The sequence below is a fragment of the Schistocerca cancellata genome, chromosome 4 (assembly GCF_023864275.1).
Source record: "Schistocerca cancellata isolate TAMUIC-IGC-003103 chromosome 4, iqSchCanc2.1, whole genome shotgun sequence".
In the NCBI taxonomy this organism is placed as follows: Eukaryota; Metazoa; Arthropoda; class Insecta; order Orthoptera; family Acrididae; genus Schistocerca; species Schistocerca cancellata.
In genome coordinates this window covers 410,848,872-410,870,054 of record NC_064629.1, presented here as the reverse complement: position 1 = coordinate 410,870,054, position 21,183 = coordinate 410,848,872, and the positions used below count along the sequence as shown (strand labels likewise).

At 37.5% G+C, this 21,183-nt stretch overlaps 1 protein-coding gene across 9 annotated transcripts in view; it reads right to left on the bottom strand.

Annotated features, from left to right (window-relative positions):
- Positions 1-21,183, bottom strand: part of LOC126183366 (uncharacterized) — a 505,494-nt gene that overhangs the window by 256,892 nt on the left and 227,419 nt on the right. For all 9 annotated transcript variants that reach the window (XM_049925289.1, XM_049925286.1, XM_049925287.1 and 6 more), the window contains exons 11-12: positions 20,759-20,845; positions 10,510-10,602 (exon numbers count right to left, since the gene is read on the bottom strand). In XM_049925289.1, the coding sequence (XP_049781246.1) occupies positions 10,510-10,602; positions 20,759-20,845 (180 nt within the window). The remainder of the gene's footprint in view (positions 1-10,509; positions 10,603-20,758; positions 20,846-21,183) is intronic.

Below are 21,183 nucleotides of genomic sequence, written 5' to 3'. Positions count from 1 at the left end.
AGTGCAAGCTTCTTCATCTCCCAGTACCTACTGCAACCTACATCCTTCTGAATCTGCTTAGTGTATTCATCTCTTAGTCTCCCCCTACGATTTTTACCCTCCACGCTGCCCTCCAATACTAAATTGGTGATCCTTTGATGCCTCAGAACATGTCCTACCAACCGATCCCTTCTTCTGGTCAAGTTGTGCCACAAACTTCTCTTCTCCCCAATCCTATTCAATACTTCCTCATTAGTTACGTGATCTACCCATCTAATCTTCAGCATTCTTCTGTAGCACCACATTTCGAAAGCTTCTGTTCACTTCTCGTCCAAACTATTTACCGTCCATGTTTCACTTCCATACAAATACTTTCAGAAATGACTTCCTGACACTTAAATCTATACTCGATGTTAACAAATTTCTCTTCTTCAGAAACGCTTTCCTTGCCATTGTCAGTCTACATTTTATATCCTCTCTACTTCGACCATCATCAGTTATTTTGCTCCCCAAATAGCAAAACTCCTTTACTACTTGAAGTGTCTCATGTCCTAATCTAATACCCTCAACATCACCCGACTTAATTCGACTACATTCCATTATCCTCATTTTGCTTTTGTTGATGTTCATCTTATATCCTCCCTTCAAGACACCATCCATTCCGTTCAACTGCTCTTCCAAGTCCTTTGCTGTCTCTGACAGAATTACAATGTCATCGGCGAACCTCAAAGTTTTTATTTCTTCTCCATGGATTTTAATACCTACTCCGAATTTTTCTTTTGTTTCCTTTACTGCTTGCTCAATATACAGATTGAATAACACCGGGGAGAGGCTACAACCCTGTCTTACTCCCTTCCCAACCACTGCTTCTCTTTCATGTCCCTCGACTCTTATAACTGCCACCTGGTTTCTGTACAAATTGTAAATAGCCTTTCGTTCCCTGTATTTTACCCCTGCCACCTTTAGAATTTGAAAGAGAGTATTCCAGTCAACATTGTCAAAAGCTTTCTCTAAGTCTACAAATGCTAGGAAGGTAGGTTTGCCTTTCCTTAATCTTTCTTCTAAGATAAGTCGTAAGGTCAGTATTGCCTCACGTGTTCCAGTATTTCTACGGAATCCAAACTGATCTTCCCCGAGGTCGGCTTCTACTAGTTTATCCATTCGTCTGTAAAGAATTCGTGTTAGTATTTTGCAGCTGTGGCTTATTAAACTGATTGTTCGGTAATTTTCGCATCTGTCAACCCCTGCTTTCTTTGGGATTGGAATTATTATATTCTTCTTGAAGTCTGAGGGTATTTCGCCTGTTTCATACATCTTGCTCACCAGATGGTAGAGTTTTGTCAGGACTGGCTCTCCCAAGGCCGTCAGTAGTTCCAATGGAATGTTGTCTACTCTGGGGGCCTTGTTTCGACTCTGGTCTTTCAGTGCTCTGTCAAACTCTTCACGCAGTATCGTATCTCCCATTTCATCTTCATCTACATCCTCTTCCATTTCCATAATATTGTCCTCAAGTACATCGCCCTTGTATAGACCCTCTATATACTCCTTCCACCTTTCTGCTTTCCCTTCTTTGCTTAGAACTGGGTTTCCATCTGAGCTCTTGATGTTCATACAAGTGGTTCTCTTATCTCCAAAGGTCTCTTTAATTTTCCTGTAGGCAGTATCTATCTTACCCCTAGTGAGATAAGCCTCTACATCCTTACATTTGTCCTCTAGCCATGCCTGCTTAGCCATTTTGCACTTCCTGTCGATCTCATTTTTGAGACGATTGTATTCCTTTTTGCCTGCTTCATTAACTGCATTTTTATATTTTCTCCTTTCATCAATTAATTCAATATTTCTTCTGTTACCCAAGGATTTCTAAGAGATCTGGTCTTTTTACCTACTTGATCCTCTGCTGCCTTCACTTCTTCATCCCTCAAAGCTACCCATTCTTCTTCTACTGTATTTCTTTCCCCCATTCCTGTCAATTGTTCCCTTATGCTGTCCCTGAAACTCTGTACAACCTCTGGTTCTTTCAGTTTATCCAGGTCCCATCTCCTTAAATTCCCACCTTTTTGCAGTTTCTTCAGTTTTAATCTACAGGTCATAACCAATAGATTGTGGTCAGAGTCCACATCTGCCCCTGGAAGTGTCTTACAATTTAAAACCTGGTTCCTAAATCTCTGTCTTACCATTATATAATCTATCTGATACCTTTTAGTATCTCCAGGGTTCTTCCATGTATACAACCTTCTATCATGATTCTTAAACCAAGTGTTAGCTATGATTAAGTTATGCTCTGTGCAAAATTCTACCAGGTGGCTTCCTCTTTCATTTCTTAGCCACAATCCATATTCACCTACTACGTTTCCTTCTCTCCCTTTTCCTACACTCGAATTCCAGTCACCCATGACTATTAAATTTTCGTCTCCCTTCACTATCTGAATAATTTCTTTTATTTCATCATATATTTCTTCAATTTCTTCGTCATCTGCAGAGCTAGTTGGCATATAAACTTGTACTACTGTAGTAGGTGTGGGCTTCGTATCTATCTTGGCCACAATAATGCGTTGACTATGCTGTTTGTAGTAGCTTACCCGCATTCCTATTTTCCTATTCATTATTAAACCTACTCCTGCATTACCCCTATTTGACTTTGTGTTTATAACCCTGTAGTCACCTGACCAGAAGTCTTGTTCCTCCTGCCACCGAACTTCACTAATTCCCACTATATCTAACTTTAACCTATCCATTTCCCTTTTTAAATTTTCTAACCTACCTGCCCGATTAAGGGATCTGACGTTCCACGCTCCGATCCGTAGAACGCCAGTTTTCTTTCTCCTGATAACGACATCCTCTTGAGTAGTCCCCGCCCGGAGATCCGAATGGGGGACTATTTTACCTCCGGAATATTTTACCCAAGAGGATGCCATCATCATTTAATCATACAGTAAAGCTGCATGCCCTCGGGAAAAATTACGGCCGTAGTTTCCCCTTGCTTTCAGCCGTTCGCAGTACCAGCACAGCAAGGCCGTTTTGGTTATTGTTACAAGGCCAGATCAGTCAATCATCCAGACTGTTGCCCTTGCAACTACTGAAAAGGCTGCTGCCCCTCTTCAGGAACCACACGTTTGTCTGGCCTCTCAAGAGACACACCTCCGTTGTGGTTGTACCTACGGTACGGCTATCTGTATCGCTGAGGCACGCAAGCCTCCCCACCAACGGCAAGGTCCATGGTTCATGGGGCTATATGACTAATTTGTCTGAGCTCTTCACTAACACCAGCTATGTAACTTTACAACTATCCACCTGAAAATGGTGGTGGTGGTAGCCATCAAAATGAAAAAAGAATATTTTATAACCAATATTATTAATATATTCTTTATTTTTTTTTCCTACTGGCAATTATTCTTCAAACCAACACGATTATCTCTTTTCAAAGAAACACGATAGTTTAATAAGTAATTACAGCTTTGAATGTTATCCTGCATAAACAACTACAAGGGGCACAATACTTTGTTGTTTTACAAAATTTGTACAAAGTTAGTAATGTTTAATCATATGCACATGTTGCAACACTCCACCATCTCCATTTGCACACTTGTCAATCCATCCGCTAAGGACTGAATTTCTACTTTGGCTGTGATACTATCAGTGATAAAGTCACTTCACCAAACAAACCCAGGTGATTTAAATCTAGATGCCTTCAATACCAGAGAAATTTCACTTAACCACCTCATCCATTGATAAAACAACACATCTGATGCAGGTAGTTTTAGGTCCTTAAGCTGGTGCCGATGTACTGTCATGTTGTAACCACATGAAATATTTGACAGTATACAAAAATTTAAAACATGGCCCTTAGTCTGTCATTATCTAGAATGGTAATTTACTACTTAAACCAAAAGCTGTTCTCCTGCCAGGACACATAATACACCAGAAAAATATGTTTTACTGAAATCAGTAGGTCACTACCATCACACCCAAGTGGTCCTAGCACTGAAGCAAGAGTCTTGTCAGTTAATGAAGTAGGCTAATATGTAGATGGGTTATAACAATATCATTACAGCCCCAAATGTCAATCTAATGCTCTCATGACAGATTTGAGCTAGAAATTTCAGTTATGGAAACTGTAGCTCTATGGATGCTGCAGTCACAGTCAATGTGAGACCAAATACAACTTATGTAAAATTATAGGAACTATGTTCAGCTTATCATTCCCAAGAAAATCAAAAACGAAGATAGTGGTTTAATGCCATGTAGACGATGAGGCCATTGGACAGAACATAAGCCAGGACTGGAAATGAAATTGGCTGTGCCCCCTTCAGAGGAATAATCATCCTAGCCTTAGCCTTCAGCAAATTAGAAATATCACAAGAAACCTAAATCTGGATAACTGGATGGGGATTTCAACTGCCATCTTCCAGAATACGAGTACAGTGTCTTACTACTGTACCATCTCAGTCACATACACTCTGAAGTTTTGCCATTTAAAAATTTCAACGGTTCAAATTCTCTCACAGGTCTAGCTTTGAGGTATTTCATATTTGTCAGTCAAGTCAGTCTCTCGTTAACCACATAACCTGTGAATCATATTCATAAATGCTAACATTAAAAAGATCTAAATCATGTACAATAAAAACACAACAGGTATGATTAAAATTTATGCTCACTGTTTTATCACTTCAAACTTTAAAATAAGTATTTGCTGCCCATTTCTCCAAGCTCTTGACAGCCAGCCAAGGCTGATGAGATATGGCTGCAAAACTGGATTAAAGGTAAAAATAGAGAATTCAACCACACACAAAGAAAACTCAACAGGGCCCTTTACTGTGGGTGAGATAGAATTTGTAGGAACAACACAAAAATAAACACTTTCCTTAAAGGCACCATTCATCTAACTATGTATTTAAAATAGCATCAATCAATTTCAAAAGAACCACAGTAAAAAGAACACACACTCACAGAATCCACAGCTGAGTGAGCTAATACATGATACAGCAAATGCAATACCATTTGCCTTCTCTAGATTAGAGAATACATCTACACGGTGCAGCGTATGTAGAAAATAAGTGTAGAAACACTTCCAGTTGTCTATGGTTGTTTTGTGTAGAATACATCTACACGGTGTAGCATACCTGTTCAGAATTTATACAGGCTGAGTGTTGAACATCCACTAAACATTCTTTCCTACACAACAGCTAGGAGAAGTACTGTAACATCAACTCTGAGAGCTTCAGGAGTCTTCCCTGGTTCAGAAGTCAATCACGATAGCTTTCTCAATGAGTCAGAATACTGTCCTCCTGTTGCTTGAAAGGTTCCAGAGGATTCAGTTGCAACAGCATGTGACAGTGAACATTGTTAAAACCAGGAACTGCATTCTCCACTACATACATTATTACGAAGTATAACGGCTTTCTCTTTCGCACAGTTTCCTGGCAGCATTGAAATTTTGGTCTTGTCTAATACTAGATGTCATAATGTCAAAATACTCTGTCACTGTCTGGCTCAAACAGATGCTTACAACTCATTTTTTCTGTGCACCATTTAAATATGCAACAGGAAAGAGGGAAATGTTAGTGGTACATTAACAACACTTCATCACACACTGTAATGTGGCCTGTGGATTACAGTTGTAGATATTGATGTTAATGCAGTGGACTGGTGATACAGAACAGCACCCACCTCCGAAAGCAAGACCTAGTAAACTATGATGCACGTGTTTCACTTCCACGCCAAAAGGTCATATAAATACTATACTGTGTTGCAAAAGAAGGAACGTGCTAACAAACTGAACAGGACAGGGGAAGCAGCACAGCACAATATTGTGGAGCCTTCAAAACCTGGAATGGCCAGTGGTATCACGCAGATGTTGGAGTGGTACTGAAAAGTTTCCCCTTCTCCTGGTCTACAAATACCTAAAAATCAGACTTTTTTTCTCTCTCTACTTCACCAAGGAAACATTTAATCATTCTTATGTTACCCTTAGCATTTAAATAAAGTGTAAGGTGGCAAAGGGTGTTATCACAATAACTAAAAACAATATGTAACAATGGTAAGTCTAGAATAAATGCAATATGTGTAAGAGGATAGATTATTGTTGACCACAGGAGGCCGCATGCAGCCAACAGGCATTTAAAATGTGGCAGAAAATGATAAACTTCACTTTCAGACAAAGTTCATCTTAACATACAACAAAAGCATATTTCCTCGGAGGCTATAAAGACCTCATTAGTCACTTTTCAAACTAAAACAAGCTGATCAGGCTGTAATATTTAAATAGGACATGGAATGATACGACTGTGATGTCATTCAACCAATGCTACAGATCATGGAGCTGCACTAGTGTGTGTATGGATCTTGTACTGTAGAAGAGTTGGTGCTGTTTGCTTTAGTTTGGAGTATATCTACATCTACATCTACATCTATGTAGGTACTCTGCAAGCCACTGTACAGTGCATGGCAGAGGGTACCCTGTACCACTACGAATCATTTCCTTTCCGGTTCCACTCACAAACAGAGCACGGGAGAAGCGAGTGTCTATATGCCCCCATATGAGTTCTAATTTCTTGTACCTTATCTTTGTTGTCCATATGCACAATGTATCGGCCACAGTAGAATCGTTCTGCAGTTGGCTTCAAATGCTGGTTCTCTAAATTTTCTCAGTAGTGTTTCTCAACAAGATGGTTACCTTCCCTCTAGGGATTCTTATTTGAGTTTCTGAAGCATCTCTGTAGCACTTGTGTGTTGATTGATCCTACCGGTAACAAATCTAGCAGCCCGCCTCTGAACTGCTTCGATGTCTTCCTTCATTCCAACACGGTACGGACGCCAAATACTCGAGCAGTACTCAAGAATACGTCACACCGGAGTCCTATATGGGGTCTCCTTTACAGATGAATCACCCTTTCCTAACATTTTCCCAACAAACCGAAGTCGGCCATTCATCTTCGCTACCACAGTTGTCACATGCTCATTCCATCTCATATCGCTTTGTAACATTATGCCCAGATATTTAAATGACTTGAATGTGTCAAGAGGGACACTAGTAATAATGTATCTGAACATAACAGGTTTGATCTTCCTATTCATCTGCATTAACTTACATTTTTCCACATTTAGGGATACCTGCCATTCATCACAGCAACTGGAAATTTTGTCTAAGTCTTCTTGTATCTTCCTACAGTCACTCAACTTCGACACCTTACTGTACACCATGGCATCATCAGCAGAAAACCACAGATTGCTGCCCACCAGATCTGCCAAATCATTTATGTATATACATATGTATATGGATAACAACAGCAGTTCTATCACACTTCCTTGGGGCACTCCTGATGAATACCCTTGTATCTGGCGAACACTCGCCATTGAGGAAAACATAATGGGTTCTATTATTTAAGAAGTCTTCGAGCCACTCACATATCTGTGAACTTATTCCATATGCTCATACCTTCGTTAACAGCCTGCAAAGGGACACCACATCCAATGCTTTCCAGAAATCTAGAAATATGGAATCTACCTATTGCCCTTCATCCATAGTTCATAGTATATCATTGTGAGAAAAGGGCAAGCTGAGTTTTGCACGAGTGATGTTTTCTGAAACCATGCCGATTTGTGGACATAAGCTTCTCAGTCTCAAAAAAATTTGTTATATTCAAATTGAGAATATGTTCTAGGATTGTGCAAGGTCTGCAGCTTGTCTAATTTTAGTACTAGTACTTTCTGTTAAAGATGTTTTTGTGTTTGAATTTCTATTGCCTCTCTTTACATTCTAGCATAGTAATGACTGGAACTTGAGAGACCTACAGTACCAGGAATAGAATTTGGTGATTCAGGAATAGAATTTGGTGATTCTCTAGTCTCAGTGTGTGATCTGCTACTGCTAATTTAACAGTGTTGCCAAGACAACAATTTCTCACATTTCTTAAGCCAGACATTGACGAAACAATTTCTCACATTTCTTAAGCCAGGCATTGACGCTTCTTTTAAATGTTCCCATGTGTGCTTGACCACATGTACAAGAAATTTTGTACACTCCTGCAGTGGCAAGTGGTGTTCAAATATCCATGCACTTTTCATGTCGGTCTAATCACAATGTCAATATAGCACTATACTGACGTCATCTGTGCTGTATTTATGAATGGGAGTGCAACTTCTCCTTGCTCTCTCTCTCTCTCTCTCTCTCTCTCTCTCTCTCTCTCTCTCTCTCTCACACACACACTCACTCCACCCCCTTTTCTTTTTTACAATAGAATCTCCAAAACATTTAGCATGTGGTATTGACTGTTGTTAATGTGTTTCTTAAATGATTGATCTCCTCCTCCTCCAAGTATTGACACGTACAGATTTATTTAGCCCATACCACCTATGTCTCAATTACTTCATTTTTCCTTTGGGATGGTGATTGGAATTTCTATGAAGTGGACTTTTAGATTGTCTGCCCTTAAGTTCCAAAAGTTTTTCAAAGTACCTGAACACCCAAAAATGAAATCTGACATTCTTATTCTCTTTCTATTGTGAACTTTACATTAGACTTAATACTATTCAGAAAATATAGAAATTCAAGGAGTTGTTTCCTCCACAAGACCATATAATGAAAGTGTCATCAACATACCAAAACCAACAACTGGGTTTCTTCTTGATTATCCAAAGAGGGCTAATTCTTCCAATTTTACCATACAGAAATTTGCAACAAATGCACTGAGTGGATCCTCATGGCCATAATATCAATTTTCTCCTATAATTTGTCCTCACACTGAAAGTAAGTTGATGTGAGACAATATGTAAGGAGATTTGTCATATTCTTCATGAAAATGCATTCCGTGTGTGAGTTTACTTCATTCAGAGCTACCACAGTAAACAGTGATACAACATCAAAAGTGGCCACACTACCACTTGGACTTAATGTGAAGAATTTTAATTTTTTGATAAAGCAATTAGAATCCTTAATATTAGAGACGGTTTTTGTATAAATTGCTGTAGGTGAGTTGTCAAGTGTTTGGCAATTCCACAGGTTGAGCAATCAGTTGTACGAACAACAGGTCTTCATGAAATGCCCCAGTTGTGAAATTTTGGCAAATCACACAGTCTCAGTGGCAATGTTTTTCATTTGATGATGCCCAGATTTAAAACACTACATTAATGCAACAAATGCAAGATATCAAAGGAATTCCTTCAGCCTGACCAGCCCCTGCATCAGTGACTGTACATATGTAATTGAGTTGATGGTGGACACTGCAGACACTTGATGATACGAATGGAATTTTATGGAAATGTTTCTTATCACTTTCCCAGTAAATTACTTTTTGCTGTTGATGATGTAAATTTACACTGTAACTGCACAAATCCATTCAACTTGAGAATTTCACCATCCTTTCAAGACTTTGGCAATAACAGTACTTGAACTGATACCATACTTCACTGGGGAAAGCTACGCCCTCTGTCTTCCATCTGGTGCGTCAGCCCATTCACATGTAGCAAAAAATGGTTTGTATCAGTTTTAATTTAAACTCTTCTCAACTATTCCAGATTCATAATTTGACTTCCAGTTGCATCAAACTGAACTGTTCCACATGTTAGATGTGGCAGTTTAGGATGATATTACAAACTTCCGCTTTCGACAGCAACTGGTTTGATGTTGGAAATACTTACACTTTGAGTTCTAAATATTATAATTTGTCTGCAATTACTTATTGGATTTCTTAGAGTTAAACATTGTAGAATTCATCTCTACGAGATCTATGACATAAGGTGTAAAAATTATTGTAGAACCATTTGGACAAGTGAAATTGGCACCAATGTCTTAAAGAAATTGTGAAAGACAGAACTAGGTAGATAGCATCACCCTGTATATTGTAGAAAAGGATATACCTTTACTGACCACCTGAAAACCATGAAGTCATTTCTGTTTACTTGAATTATTTGTGTGTTCATTCACTCTGCAGGCCAGTATTACATTGATAGTGCTCCAAAAAGCCAAACACAGATGCCACTTCTGAGGTTTCCAATGTTGCATGAAGGAAGAGACCATTGCTTAGCTCCTCCCCTGTCCATCCTCTGGTGACCCGAGCGCAGGGCAGAGCTAATTTCTCCACTCCCCGTATCAAGCACAATATTGTAATCCTCAGTCACGGCAAAATCCACTACCTAACTGGATGAGCAATGTTCCTCCAGTGACTGACTAGAGCTCCATATTATCTTTGTTGACACTATTACTTCAGTCCAACTGTATTCGTGACCTAAAGTGTTCATTACTAACCAAATCACGAAGTCCCCAGAGATAAATTCACACACATTTATCAACTATCACACAACATGTAGAAATGGCATTTTTTTTCCACCCCCAAAAAATTACTCTCTATGCCTGTCTGTCATGTCTGTGTGTCTTAAAATTCTATGCCTTAATGTAATAATATGGTAAGAAATCAGTGAAACCTGTTCTTTATTCCAAAATCTACATAAGTTATCAGTCTTGAAAACTATGAAATTTGTACTAAAATTGTTGCAATTTCATGTTACTTATACATTAAAAATGTGAATACTTACATGCTTTTTTCTTTCATATATAACTTCAAGCTCATCTGAATCTTCTTCAGTGCTACCATTGCGGATATCATCAGGTGTTGGGTTACTGGGGTGCTGAAAGAATAAAACATTACATTATACACAAAAAATTAACAAAGTATGACGAGTTGCGGGCTGATTCTTCACAAGTGTTTACTTAGTCATATGGAACTTCAGAGTGTGCACACAGGAGACGGAGATGGTGTTACGGTCGTGTTTGAATAGGCAAGAGTGCCTAAAATATTAGGACATAATGAATTGTTGAATTCATGACCAACTATTACAGTTCAGAAACAGGAAGCAAAATATAGACTCAAGAGAGTCTATCAAAAGCCCAGTTACTGCTGTGACATCAACTTCAGGATTATAAATATGCAGGTTAATCAATAAATAGTTTACATCAATTGAAGTATCAAGTTGTTGGGTTATGTGGTAGTACTTGAATACAAAATGAATTAATATATGCTGAGTAACCGGACTTTCTACTCTTTTAAGACAGTTACAACTTCTATTGCACTAAAGGATCACGTCTGTTCCTGTATATAATAAATGGTTCAAATGCCTCTGAGCACTATGGGACTTAACATCTGAGGTCATCAGTCCCCTGGACTTAGAACTACTTAAACCTAACTAACCTAAGGACATCACACACATTCATGCCCGAGGCAGGATTCAAACCTGCGACCGTAGCAGTAGCGCGGTTCCGGACTAAAACGCCTAGAACTGCTCGGCCACAACGGCCGTCTCCTGTATATAATAACCAACATTAACAATGTGAAAGATGATCAATATTAATAATATTGTTAATTTTTGCTAGATGTTTTTGTTGTACTAGTCATTTCACATTCAGAAGCATAACTGCATATACTTATGGGAAGTCAGGTTAGCAAATATTTTCTAAAAATTCACAATGGGTCTAGTTTTGTAGTATAACAGATTTTGCCACTTTTCTAAGTACACAAAACGATTGTAAGTTAAAGCCTGTAAACCAAATATACATAGGGGTGAGGAAAATAATGTTAAAAATCATGCTATCTCAAAATTTGGTTTTCCTGACTAGCACTGCAGAAGTCTATTGTGTGTGTCAACTGTTTGTAGTCATTACATTTTTGCATATAATTTAGTATTGTACACTATATTTTAGTGTCTCAAGTGCAAACAGCCTTAACATCAACAAAATGGAGTAGTCAACAGTGGTTGATACACAGCCTATTTCTAGTGTATTCTTCTGCTGCATTTCTTAGAAAACACTGTCACATTAACAAACCAATGGGAAAATTATCAAGGGTTATTATGACAATCAAATTTCAAGGTCAGGCAGAATCGGTTACGAGAAACTGATCTCCTATGAAATGTAACATCAACCAACAAGATAAAATACATGTGAGAGTTATTTCCAAAAGCTCCTTTCCATCTTTCTTACGAAATCTACACACTCTAATGCTGAGCTTCACAGCGTACATGCCTCATAAAGGGGAAGTATGCTCTACAGTAAAACGAAAGGTAAATAGTAAATGTTTTAACACATTGTATATATCAGCTCTTGAACAAACAATACTATCTTCCTACTGATTCAAGGGAGTATCCAGCGCAAGTTAGGGGATGGCAGCTGCACCCTCCTTGGATTTTTTTTAAATCTTTCACAAGGGTACCTTTTGTTGCTTCCATCTGAAACTCATACCTTACTATCACTTTATCACTTGCAAAAGTTAACCAGCATCATCCTTCTTAGTTTCAATGCTTAAAAGTTTAAGTAGTAATCTGAATTTCAATTACTTGTGACATTCTTGTATTATTTTTTCCAACATGCAGTTTAACAATAATGGTGAGAGTTGGCAGCCATTCATTGAGTGAGGTAGTTGGCAGCCCTATGTCAGGCAAGACGCGTGAGTTTTTGCAATATCATAAAGGTAAGTTATTTGGGTTTTAATAAAAGTTAGTTTAGTACATATTACCCATTAAATACACTACCACTCATTAATCTCAATACACCCAACAAATGACATCTAGATCCCTGTAGATAAGGTCTAAGGAAGAAAAGCAATAGTACAACAGTTGTACACATGTCACGATTTTTGTTCGTGGCCATTGAGATACAACAGATACAATAGTATCCAATAAACAATGTAGTGTACATAAGTGTTATGTACCTATCTGATATGTTTGTTTACCTATTTGCCAACAGACGTTGCATTTGGTGCACCTGTGTTGTTCCCTGCAGTGATGGGATGTCCGCAGTGAACAGCAAGCATTGCTACGATACATAACATGTGGTTCCTGCACGTCAGTTCCTTCCCAACATTGACGTGTGCACATCGCTAGTATGGCTCCACAAGTGGAGGTATCCACAGAAAAACATGGTGCAATTGTAGCACTTAGCCAAGCAGATTTATCTATTCGCCAAATTGTGAAACATTGTAGTTTGTCTATAACGGGAGGGTAATACACCCTTCACCGCCAAAAGACAACAGTTAGCAATAAGGACATACCACAACCAGAACGACCTCATAAAGCAACTAAAAGTGATGATAAATATATCAGAATTACCAGTAAGAGAAACAGATTCAAAACAGTGCCACAAATTTGTGCATAATTGATAGAAATGAACACGGCAACAATATCTGTTGCAACAGTAAAAAGGAGATTGATGGAAGCCAGCTTGAAAAGATGTGTCACAGCAAGAAAAACCCTTCTAAGTCCCATAAATAAACAGAAGAGACTTGAATGGGCTAGAAAACATCGTAATTGAACATCGGAAGAGTGGACAAAGGTGTTATTCGCCAATTAATCAAAGTCTGAGAGTTTTGGAACCAGAAGGAGAATATTTAAGGAGAATATTTGTTCGCCAACTTGTATCAAAAAGGGTAGCCAGCAGTGTATTCTACCTACAGCTAAACACGGTGGAGGTTCGAGTGTGGTTTGCGGATGTTTTGCCAGAGATAGAGTTGGTGATAGTGTGAAAATAGAAGGATGTATGGATCAGATGCAGTACCACTGCATACTTCAGTATCATGCAATACGAAGTGGACTGCACTTAATAGGGAAAGGGTTCACCTTACAACAGGATGATGACCCAAAACATCGGTCGGCATACTGTACGAAATACATTGCATTAAAGGAAAAACAGAAAGTACTGAAAGATATGGTATGGCTGTCCTAAAGCCCCGATTGTAATCCCATTGAAATGATCTGGGATGAAGTGGACAGACATATCAGGAAAGTTAATATATCCAGCAAGGAACATCTCTGGAATATTGTTAAGGATGTGTGGAATCATATAGATTCACAAAACCTACAAAAACTGATTGACCGCATGCTCTGAGTTTGTGAGGCAGTCATTAAATCCAAAGAAGGATACTTTGATGAAAGTAAAATATAATGACTGAGATTGTGTTATATATGTGGAAGTTAATATAATTATATTTTGTGAGAAATAACATTCGATTTGTGTTGTTGTTGTTGTTGTTGTTGTTGTTGTTGTGGTCTTCAGTCCTGACTGAGACTGGTTTGATGCAGCTCTCCATGCTACTCTGTCCAGTGCAAGCTCCTTCATCTCCCAGTACCTACTGCAACCTACATCTTTCTGAATCTGCTTAGTGTATTCATCTCTTGGTCTCCCCCTACGATTTTTACCCTCCACGCTGCCCTCCAATACTAAATTGGTGATCCCTTGATGCCTCAGAACATGTCCTACCAACCGATCCCTTCTTCTGGTCAAGTTGTGCCACAAACTTCTCTTCTCCCCAATCCTATTCAATACTTCCTCATTAGTTATGTGATCTACCCATCTAATCTTCAGCATTCTTCTGTAGCACCACATTTCGAAAGCTTCTATTCTCTTCTTGTCCAAACTATTTACCGTCCATGTTTCACTTCCATACATGGCTACACTCCATACAAATACTTTCAGAAATGACTTCCTGACACTTAAATCTATACTCGATGTTAACAAATTTCTCTTCTTCAGAAACGCTTTCCTTGCCATTGCCAGTCTACATTTTATATCCTCTCTACTTCGACCATCATCAGTTATTTTGCTCCCCAAATAGCAAAACTCATTTACTACTTTAAGTGTCTCATTTCCTAATCTAATACCCTCAACATCACCCGACTTAATTCGACTACATTCTATTATCCTCGTTTTGCTTTTGTTGATGTTCATCTTATATCCTCCCTTCAAGACACTATCCATTCCGTTCAACTGCTCTTCCAAGTCCTTTGCTGTCTCTGACAGAATTACAATGTCATCGGCGAACCTCAACGTTTTTATTTCTTCTCCATGGATTTTAATACCTACTCCGAATTTTTCTTTTGTTTCCTTTACTGCTTGCTCAATATACAGATTGAATAGCATCGGGGAGAGGCTACAACCCTGTCTTACTCCCTTCTCAACCACTGCTTCTCTTTCATGCCCCTCGACTCTTATAACTGCCATCTGGTTTCTATACAAATTGTAAATAGCCTTTCGCTCCCTGTATTTTACCCCTGCCACCTTTAGAATTTGAAAGAGAGTATTCCAGTCAACATTGTCAAAAGCTTTCTCTAAGTCTACAAATGCTAGGAAGGTAGGTTTGCCTTTCCTTAATCTTTCTTCTAAGATAAGTCGTAAGGTCAGTATTGCCTCACGTGTTCCAGTATTTCTACGGAATCCAAACTGATCTTCCCCGAGGTCGGCTTCTACTAGTTTTTCCATTTGTCTGTAAAGAATTCGTGTTAGTATTTTGCAGCTGTGGCTTTGTTTGTGGATTTGTGTTGTGAATCTGAAATACCAGGGTGTAGTGAAATTAATGAGCGGTATTGTATGTATATTAGTGTGGGTTTTTAGCTTCCTATTAAAGGCATCAATTTTCTCTCTGTTTTATTCCAGTAAATGTGAAAATATCTTTAGGTTGCAGTCATATTTTTGTTTATGTTTTGATGCAATTAACTTAGAGAATCTCATTTCATTGTTCTTTTTTTCTTTCCAGCAATTTGAGTAGAGCATAACCATCCAATACTAAGTTCATATTTCCAGAAATTTGTGTAAATGTTAAGTTGTTTGATTTAGAAACATATGCACTAGTAGAATGAGATTTCCACTCTGCAGCAGAATGGCGCTGATATGAAACTTCCTGGCAGATTAAAACTGTGTGCCGGACCAAGACTCGAACTTGGGACCTTTGCCATTCATGGGCAAGTGCTCTACCAACTGAGCTACCCAAGCACGACTCACGCCCCATCCTCACAGCTTTACTTCTGCCAGTATCTCATCTCCTACCTAGTCTCCTGCACTAGTAGTTTGTTTACATAACACTCTACTGCGATTAAGTTAATTAACAGATACTGAAGTTAAGTAAGTACTGAGTTCTTGTTGTAGGCAGAAATAATTAACTTTTTATGTTATATCATATGTCTGAAGTACAAAACTGTGGGCCTAATTTTTGCAGCTCGCAAATAATGAAACTTATTGTAGCTTAAAGTGTGTTCAGTGAATTAATTATACTTTTAAGTATGTAATCTGTGCTGCAATATGTGATAAATGTGTATGTTGCCAGAGGATAGTCATCATCACACAAAGCATGAATCTTGCGGTTACATGTGTCAGGCAGGTACCTTTTTTAGGTTAAAATCAGGATTCAGGCATCCTGTTTTGAAAGAAGTCAGAACAACAGAAGAGCTCCGCAAAATGCTTAATAATGCACAGAAAAGTAAAGTTAGCCCATTTCATCAAAATGTTACAGGGCTGAGATAAAAGATAGAAGAGCTTCTTGTCTGTTTGGAAAATTGAGAGAGCTCTGACAAGATAGATATCCTGTGCCTATGTGAGCACCACATAATAACAGGATTAGATAAGTTACATAGAAAAGATTACAACTAGCAGCTTACTCAGGCAGAATTAATATGGGAAAATGAAGATTTATTACATAAATTAAGACAGAACACAAGTTCAAAAACTTTAAGAACCATAGATTTTATGCCGATCAGCACGCAGATGTATGTACTTGGGAATTAATACTGAAAAATAGTTAACTTTTAATTTTAGCTGTATATTATTCCCCAACAATGAGATTTTGAACTGTTTATAAGGAATTTGGTTTCCTTACTAGGCTATCTGTAAGACACCAACAAGCGGTTAATAGTCTGAGGTGGCTTCAATGTAGATTTTCTAAGTATTTTGATAGAAAAAATTATCTGGAAACTTTATTTTGGTCTCAGTAATTAACTTTCCAACAAGGATGGATAAAGACGGTAGGGCATTAACTAATAATGTTTTCTTTAGTGAAGCTCAAAGCAAAACAATACCTATTTACCCAGTAACAACTGCTCTTTATGATCACTATGCACAGTTACTTAGGATAAATAACTTAGTGTCTTACAGTATGGATACTCCTTAGTGAAAATCAGTTTGAATAATTTGACACCAGGACAAATTTTTTCAAATTAATTTACAAGAGATGACTTGGGATGAAATTTATAGTGAAATGAATGCAAACACTTTAATCTATTGTATGAGAAATTCATATCATTAATTGAAACCAACTTTCTGCATAAACTAAGAGAAAGGAAATTAAACAGCCATGTAAATAACCGGGGATCATTAGAGGGATTAAAGTATCTTGTGAAAGGGAAATGTATCTAGTGGCAAGAACAAGCAGGGACCCTGCAGTAGTTGCACACTTCAAAAAATTACTTGGAATTACAAAGAAAGGTTATCATAAGGTCAAATAACATGCACATTATGTCAGTAATCATCAATTTCAACAACATATTTAAGCTATAGTGAATGTAGTGAAATGAGGGATGGGACAACTTGCCACAGGACAAGATAACATCACTATTGAACTGAATGGAAGGGCTATAAATGGTAAGTCACAAATAGCAAATATCTTTAATAATTATTTCTTAAATACAGTAGAAAGTAGAGGACCAAACAGTTCAAAGAAAAAATCACAGCAGTATGTTAAAAAAGCAACTGTCATTAAATTCAATCATATGAATATATCACCAACTTTTCCTTTTGAAATTAGGAAAATTACATATTCTCTCAAAAATAAAAGCTAATTGGTTTTGATTGTGCTTCCAATAGAGTAGTGAAGCTTTGTTCCCATACAGTAAGCCCACTCTGATCTGAAATATGTAATGCATCACCAACTCAAGGAATTTTTCCAGAGTTACTGAAATATGCCATTGTGAGGTGTAGGATAGGAGAGATGTCAATAACTACTGACCCATTTCACTGCTGACATCATTTTCCAAATTTTCTGAGAAGACTATGTATTCTAGAATAGTATCTCACCTTAGCAGCAAATAATATCATCACCATATTAGAGTTTGGATTTCAAAAGAGCTCTACTGGGAATACCACTTACATGTTCACTCACCTAATTTTACAGTTATTAAATAGTAAATAGTAAAATAGTGCCAGTTGTTATTTTCTATGACCTTTCCGAGGCACTTGCTGTATGAATCGAAGTATTCCCATAGAGAAATTTAAGTTTTATGGTATAGCCAACCAATAGAAAATATCACATCCAACCAAAAGAATGCAGAAAACTGTGCCTAGTAATACAACCAATGTATTCTGTGGACATTATTCTGACTGGGGATAGATGACATACGGGGTTCACCAAGGCTCAATCTTAGATCCACTATTGTCCCTCATCTATGTAAACAAACTTCCACCTACCATACAACGAGCAGAATTAGTTCTCTTTGAAGGTGACACTAGTACTGCAATCTATCAAAGCATACATACAGAAACAGAAGAAATGGCAAATAATGTTCTAAAAATATCATTGACTGGTTTTCTGCAAATGGTCTCACTCTCAATTTTATAAAGACACAACATACTCAGCTCTGCACATCTAGGGGTGCTAAACCAATGATAAGTATAACACATGATGAGAAAATAATACATAAGGTGGAAACTTCAAACTGGGAAAAAAGTACATTTTGGAACTCCTAAAACAACTCAGTTCAACCGCATTGGCATTGCAAATCCTGACAAATCGGTACACCGACATATTTTGCAAATTTTCATTCAGTATTGTCATATGGACTACTGTTTTGGAGTATCTCATCTTTAGGAATGGAAGTCTTCACAGGTCATAAATGTGCTGCAAGAATAATGTGTGATGCTCACCCATGAGCATCTTGTAAACATCCGTTTAAGGAGTTGGGCATCCTGACAATAGTGTAAATAATGGCAACACCAGAAGGAAAATTGACATTGATTATTCCATATTAAGGTTGTCTTTAGAGAAAAAAAAAAAAAAAAAAAAAAAAAAAAAAAAAAAAAAAAAAAAAAAAAAAAAAAGAGAGAGAGAGAGAGAGAGTGCACACTGCTGCAACTAAAATTTTTGATTACTTAGCCAGTGATATAAAATGAAACTACTAGCAAAAACTCTAAGAGATTACAACCGACCATGACTGCTTGTGTATGTTACATCTGCAATATCTGTCTATTTACGACGTCAGTGATTCATACACCCACTTAGGATTGTTGCCACTAGACAAGTTACATGGTTACCACATTCTATGTCTAGTTCTTCACCTCGCTGTACATGCACCTCAATATCTCACATCAGAGATCAGGTATTTCATGACAACCACAACATAAGGCCTCACATGCCATATTTATCCAATTATAAAATGAAGTTTTTTCCTAAATTTGTCATTCAAAAAATACAGGATCATCTTATATTTGGAGAAGAAACTATTTATGATGATGCTAACATTTTTATGTTATTTGATGGAGTATCAAGGAGTCGTCTTACAGTCACGTGCAGATATATTTTGAAGAATTCAGAAGGGCAATCGAGACTCAGATTCGAGAAAACTCAAGTTTTCCCGATACACTGGAGCATTCTATACAGCACCAACATTGCTTGAATGATGTGTGACATTTGACTTGCACAGCACTGGTGCAATGAATACGCGAGAAACTACCAATTGGTCTGTTTAAAATTTGACAGTTTTGTGAAACACACTGTCAGAAACAGCACTAAATTGTATCATCTTAAAAATCTTCTTGTATTTGAACAGCTCTGTAATGAAACTGCTCACCCATGTATGGATACTGTTTACAAACATTAATGCTGCTTTGTAAGTGAAGGTAACATTCAAAAGCGGAAGTGATGTTCTTAAAAAAAAAAAAAAAAAAATGTTTGTTTATTCTGAACCCAGATCAATATTTTATTTGATTATGAGACACTGTAATGATTTACTAAGTGGGTTACAAATGAGAAATTCAGTCACTGTTCACGTATTACAATACTGGGTACAAACATTACCAGATTTTAGTCAGCTTTAGAACATAATAGTGACATTTCGATGAAACAAAATGGAAAATTAATCCAGAATGAAGTCGTTAATAAACAAAATAAATCATATTAAACTGACTGTAACTGTTATTGCAAAAATAAATTACAGCGGCAAGGTCCGTTGCAGAGACAGTACCAAAAGACGTCAGCAGATCACAAGAAGAATAAAAGTTTGAGACTTGGACTGAATTGTGATTGTGATCTTTTATTTATGTATTAGTTCCTGTTGTTACATATGATTTGCACCCTATATAATATTGCTGTTTGTGTTTCACAGTTGCTCAAGCACAGCACCATGGAAGGCTTGGATGGATAACAGTGGTATCAGCTTGGCTGAGAACTAGATGAATATGGGGAGGGGTGTAGTAAGCAGGCAGAAAATTATGTCATGTTGCCAACCAAAGGAATCTGCACCACATACTTTGGCTGTTTAGGAACATCTGCCATGTTTAAACTGCAGTTTCCCTGAAGTGACCATCCATACAACACCTATTGCAGTCACACAAAGCATAGGTTGACAGAACTCTTCTGGGATGCATCCAAATATCTTTTTCATATTTCAGTTGACTCATCACCACTTGATTTCCACCAATTAGGGTCACTTCAGGAATTGATCAAAGAATAGTGACTCCAAGACAATTATCGTGTGGCACAGCGTGTGTGTAACTAGCTGCATATATCTTTTTGTAATTTTTACAAAAGAGAATACAAGAAACTTCCCATTTGATTGCACAAATGCCTAAAAAAGTGGAGCTATTATTTTCCAAAATATTATTTTCTTTTGTTTCATTCTTTAATCTTACATCTTAATAAACAAAATCCAATGAAGATCCGTCTACATTTGAAAAACCTTGCACACAGCAATTAATGAGCTGGTATGCTAATTAACATTATATATCACATGGAAATTTGACACATCAAGCACTTACCCTTTCCTCTACGTCCCTATTAAAACCATCTTTTTTCTCTTGCTTCATAGTACACTTTTCATGTCCAACGGAAATGCTGACAGAGACCTGAAACATAAAAATTATAAGTTGAATTTTATCAACAGCTGCTATCCTGAAAGCAAACCTACACTTCTGAGATCACTGACTAAGCTTGCACAATTACTCAAGTTGTATTGGAAATATACCTAATAAAATATAATTAACATAAGAGTCACTTCAGAGGTCACAGAAGCTATCAGGACACAACTCAGAACAATTCTGAAATAGCTGCCTATGTGAACCAACATAGTAGCTGATGATGATGATGATGATGATGATGATGATGTCTGTCTCTGCAACTATTTAAGACTTCACTAGCATTTAAAAAGGGAATTAAAGTAAAAGGACATGTATAAATTAATATC